At 44.7% G+C, this 5,782-nt stretch overlaps 1 protein-coding gene across 1 annotated transcript; it reads right to left on the bottom strand.

Annotated features, from left to right (window-relative positions):
• Window positions 1,287–5,373, bottom strand: LOC8074985 (peroxidase 72). Its single transcript, XM_002455715.2, has 4 exons — window positions 4,824–5,373; window positions 4,535–4,726; window positions 3,067–3,232; window positions 1,287–1,994 (listed from the first exon to the last, which is right to left on the bottom strand). The coding sequence occupies exons 1-4, from the start codon at window positions 5,079–5,081 to the stop codon at window positions 1,579–1,581; spliced, it is 1,032 nt and encodes a 343-aa protein (XP_002455760.1). The 5' UTR covers window positions 5,082–5,373; the 3' UTR covers window positions 1,287–1,578.

Raw genomic sequence — 5,782 nt, 5'->3', positions numbered from 1 at the left:
TACAACGGGTGTATTTTATCTGTGCGCTTGCAGATAACCTTTATTCATTTTCTATAGTGCTATGATCATAAGTACAACCATATTTTTTGGTGTTGTGTTAGGGATGACAACATGACTTAAGCAATGATAAGAAATGTCAACACTTGCCATTTGGGATCCTTCACCCCTGGCAGAATGTAAAGAGAGAGAAATCAACATGATGATGTTTTGCTGAGGTATCAGAGAGTCAAACTCCCCACTAGTCTCCATTGGAGCACCCACGCAAGGGTAACACTCCTCCTTGATCGGCACAAGGATTAAGTTCTCTCTACGGATTGATTGTTCACCATCCAACATGGTGAATCACCCAAAATTGTTTACACCATGAGTTAGGCCACCTATAGTCTCCACCTGGTGATCACCAAGCTCCTGATCATCACCGAGCCATATCAAGGTGATCCCGATCATTAAGAGTAACAAGCACAAACTCTCACTTGACTTAAACAAGCCTAAAAGAAAGATGGATGCAAGCAAGGGCATCCGAGCTAAGTTGGAGGTCCAATCCATGTCAAGTTCGAGTACATATCGGACTCTAGGTGTAGCCTATAGTAAAAAGACACCCAGAACGCATACCAACTCTATTGTTGATGATCTATCTTTGGATGGATAGAAAATTTCATAAGATAACCAATGACACTGGTCCCATGTAAAAGTTCAATCAGGGTCAATGGAAATCATCGAAACAATTCTACATCCAAAATCAATCAGGGTGCTGCATTGCCGTCTATTGGGCCGTTTGGGCCTTGTAATATGTTAAGACTCAGATATGCAAATAGGGGTCCTTGGTTTTCACTTAGACTATTAATCAATAGTAGGCACCCGTGTTAGGTTTTGGGCTTTACTTCAGATCAATCTGTTTCTTAATAGTCATCTTTCATCAATTTGTCCCATACTCGAGAGCTTAATCATATATCAACAATTGTCAGTTTGCTTGAGTTCAGTTCTATCTTGTTCTTGCTTATGTTACTCGGTTTGCAATAGGGATTAGCCTTCTCGGCAGGATCAACCAGATTGTGACATGATTGATAACTAGATGAGACATGATGCTAAGGGTGTAGGATTCGAGTCTCTATTAATCTGAAGCCGGATCGATGTGTCGCATCTTCGCTAAATCAATAATTACTTCCACCTAAGGGAAGATAGGGAACTCTGTCCCCGTCAATTAGTCCACTCATTCTCATTCAATTACCCAAACCAAATAACTTAGGCCTTATAAGACACTTCAAAGTGTTGGCTAAAAATTCTAGTTTATTCACCAAATTTTCTTGACTGGAACTGATATATAACAAACATATATTATAATGTACCTCCAATCCAAGGTACAATCGAAAATAGAATCCTCTAACAAGAGCAACAATTTTGAAAGAAAACAACGCATGGACAAGGAAAATTCATACAGTTTGAAGAAAACAAATAATAAATCTCAGCAAGATGTGGCCACTGAATCAACAAACCAACCAACCAAACACGGAGAGCTGAGACATGCATAATAAGCAACTGGCAGTCGGCCAATGTTATCACGTTGAGCCGATGGATCGGTCAGCTGTGGTTAACCCTCCTGCAGTTCTTTCTGATCTCGCCATTGGCCCCCGTGAGCGGCGAGATGTTGCCCATCTTGACCATGGACTGCGCGAAGTGCTGGAAGAAGATATCCTGGTTGGCAGCATAGAGCTTGACAAGGTCGGCAGTAGCGGGGCTGCCGGTGAGGAGCACCTCATCGGAGCTGAGGAGGCCATGGTAGGCGAGGATGTTCTTGTAGTACTGGTTGTCAAACTTAAAGGGCGTGATGGGGTCGAGGAAGAAGAGGTTCTGGTCACCCCCCGAGCGCGGGCAGCGTGGGCGTAGCGTCGCCGCGTAGGACGCGTCTAGGGTGAAGTCTGGGAGGCCGTTGCCCGTCTGGTTGTACAGGCGCTGCCGGAAGCTGGTGCACCGGGAGTCGCCGATGGTGTGGCTACCTGCAGCCAGAGCAAATAATTCAGTAGAGAGTATCCTTAATTGATTTTCTGCCGCTACTACTATAATTATTATATATGTGATCCTTTTGCATCATCATGAATATGCTAAATGCTTGTGCAGAATCATGCAAATTAATTAACCGGACCGGGGGGGCTAGTTTGGAAACTTTGCGATAACTAATCGTATGTGTATGCACCATGCAGACCTGAATTTTGTTCGGTATCATCCCTACATTGCGAGGGAGTTCGATGAAGTTTAGTACTTTTGTTTGTATTTATTATTGTCCAACCATAGACTAACTAGAATTAAAAGATTCGTCTCGCAAATTACAGACAAACTGTGTAATTAGTTATTTTTTATCTATATTTAATGCTTCATGCATGTGCCGCAATATTTGATGTGATGGAGAATTTTTAAAAGTTTTTGGATTTTGGGGTGAACTAAAGAAGGCCTTAGAGCATCTCCAAGAGTCTTTACAAATCTCACTCTCTAAGTCATCATTTAGAGAACCATTTTCATAAAAATCGCTTTTTATATTGCTTCACTCTCCATGCGCACTCTCTAAAGAACCACTTCATCTTCTGTTTTTTGCTAGCGAAAAATCCAGAATAAAAGATAGCTATATTTACATAACCATTTAGACAAGCTGTTGGAGGATAATTTTTTATTAAAATCTCTATTTCTAGCTTTTAGGAAAGCTTTAGACAATCTTTTGGAGTGGCTCTTATGTCTTTAGTTTTGTGCAATAATTGGTGTATGATGAGACTAGTTGTCTTCCTCCTAGCTCCTATACATGGTAGGGTTTAAACTTTTATATCAATGCGGTTGGTGATATATACGTGCTCCTGCTTGTATGCCTTATTTCTGCATATAGCTAGGCAAGTTTTGACGTACTACAGCAAGAACACTATTCATGAACTATACTGGCTCACACCCGTCCAGCTTCAACAACGTGGCGTGCGAATTCAAGACGACATAAGTACATTTCAGTACCAATTAGCCTAGTCTTATCGCCATAGCTCACGTCTGGCTGAAATCGTGAGAAGACAAGCTAGCAGCTAGGCAACGTACCGAGGAGTGCGACGAGGTCGACGATGTCGAGGCCCTGGAGCTTGAACTTGGTGATGATGGTGGGCAGAGTGTTGTTGGGAGCCGGGATGTCGTTGTTGGAGCCCTGCACGCTGGCGCCACGGGAGTCCCTCCGCCCCAGCGGCACGATCCAACCAGGCCCGCCAGTCTGCATCAATATATGCCACGGGTGTAATGCATGGTCATGCTTAGTTTTATGGTGATTGGAATTATTGGTGCTTTGGTTCCAATTATTCATTCACACACAATATATAAGTCAGGGACGAGAGTATTGGCAGTCATGAGACTCATGAAAAACAACCTCCTCATCTACTCGTCGTATCTACCATCTACACGCACTGTTTTACTGCTCGTTCGGTTATTCAGGAATAATGAGTCCCTAAAATGATTATTAGTTGGAATGGTTCACTAACTTGTATAATGTTAATAAGCCGGAATTAATAGTTCCTAGCTCTGTTTCTGGCTAACCGAAAGGGTCCTTAGTTTACTTGTACCACGCCCATAGCCTGTTATTAGCTTTCATGTGAACCCAGCTACCACATACTATAAATTGGCTACGTACTACAGAGTGTACAATGTAGAGATGGTACACAGACTGACAGGCCCTTTCAATTTTACTAATTTGACTGCCTTTCTCCCGTGACATGCATGAGATGCCATCACTTTGAAACAGCTAGCACATTGGCGCCGCTTTACCGAGCACCGTGCCCCTCACATGAACTTTGTCTCTCGTCTTTACACGCACGGTGGGTGACACAAAGCACATCATCAGCTAGCATTCAGCAGTGCCGGCCGATTGGGTATGTTATGTACAGGCAGTGAAGAAATGGAGGACACATCATATCAGTGCATGCATGGGCCCAGCAAAGCTATATATATAGCTACACTACACAACAAACTTAAAGGTTTTTTTGCATGTGCCTTGTGGTACAGATAAGATGCGATGCGATGACATGGAAATGTGACTCCTTGTATAAAGTCCATCCAAGCTAGCTATGCTCACCGACACTACAGTATATGGGAGGGAGAAAAATCCTGGACTAGACGATTTTGTTCATGTAGTAGCTAGCTAGCTATGTGGTGGACAGGTAACAAAACAACTCTTGATGACTAGTATATACTAAAAAAAGACACATCAAAGAAGCTAATGAGACCTTTTTTAGTTTCCAAATTTTTTTTGGTTTAGGTACTATAGCACTTTTATTTTTATTTGATAATTATTATCTAAATCATAAACTAATTAGGCTCAAAAGATTATCTTACGATTTACAGGCAAACTGTGTAATTAGTTTTTGTTTTCGTCTATATTTAATACTTCATGCATATGCCACAAGATTCAATGTGACAGAGAATCTTGAAAAGTTTTTGGTTTTGAGATGAACTAAACAAGGCTCTAAAACTAGAAAAGGTTTGATCGATATATGAAAGCTTGATGCGGTTAACCATATACCATGACTGTGGAGTCGCGGGCAGCAAGCGCGAGGATGTCGGCGCAGGAGACGGTTCCCGGGCAGGCAGCCTCGAGAGCGGCCTTGATCTCGTCGATGACCTCGAAGCCCCTGGCGGAGTCCTTGTTGGGGTTGGACCGCTTCTCGCTCACGATGGACCCGCTGCTGTCCAGCAGCAGCGACGCGTCGCAGCCCTGCAAGTATATCTTACAACTAAGTATACAGCATATCTATGTGCAGCATCGTCGACGACGACTTCACCAGCAGGAGGAGAAGAGACGATGCATGTACCTTGACGAAGCAGTCGTGGAAGTGGAGGCGGAGGAGGGAGGCGGCCATGCGCGGGTCCTGGTAATGCGCCTTCCCCACGATGGACGCCACGATGTGCTGCGCGTGAGGGCACGACTGGTCGTAGAAGTGCGGGTCCAGCTTCCCCCACTCCACAGGGCCGCCGCCGCCGGATGCCGCCGTTGCCAACGACGATGGACCTGACAAGAGGAGCGCAACAGCCAGAGGGACCAACAAGGCCATCATTGAGCCCTTCTTCATCTCGATCGACGACGACCGACCTCACACACCTCCTCAACAGCTAGCTAGCTTGCTTGCTTGGTGCTGATCAGTACGAAAGCTAGCTGTATATCAAGCACACTGCTCTGCACCTAGCACTAGTGTAAACGGAGCCTTTGCCGAGTGCCCTATTCGGCTTGATTGGTTTGGGCTTTTTTTGCTTCAGTGCTTGCTGCAATGATGGTGGTGAGGATGTATGTATGCTCTAGGGCAGGAGGGGCTGGGTTTATATAAGCCTGGCGGCCAGGGCAGGTTCTTGCCATCCAGCTCTGCCGGCCCTGAGCAACATTCATGTGAGCTTATTCCTGGGAAAAAATATTTGTGGGCCGGGCAAGTATGATCAATATGTATGGTGGTGGCCATCTCCTTGAAGCTTCTTTGCCTTTTTTTCCGACTTTTTTCATCACCGAGGAGGGAGAGGTGCATATGATAATATAATTCCCTGAGCATATGCAGGTGTAGACGCGCCAACTGGCCTGCTGTATAGGTACCTAGCTGTTATCCTTGCCACCGTCTGCGCTAGCTGCAGCGACCGGTAGAGTATGTATGGGCTTTCAAGGGACCAAATACCCATGTTTCCCGGTGGCCAAGTTATTCTAACAGCATCTATCTGCTTTTGTGTTCATGTGGCAAGATCTATTTTGTGCATGGATGTAAAGGCAAAGGAGCATCCTAAGGCAGAA

This window comes from Sorghum bicolor, chromosome 3 (genome assembly GCF_000003195.3).
Source record: "Sorghum bicolor cultivar BTx623 chromosome 3, Sorghum_bicolor_NCBIv3, whole genome shotgun sequence".
NCBI lineage: Eukaryota > Viridiplantae > Streptophyta > Magnoliopsida > Poales > Poaceae > Sorghum > Sorghum bicolor.
The sequence above is the reverse complement of the archived record's forward strand: the minus strand, read 5'-3'. Positions and strand labels throughout refer to the sequence as shown.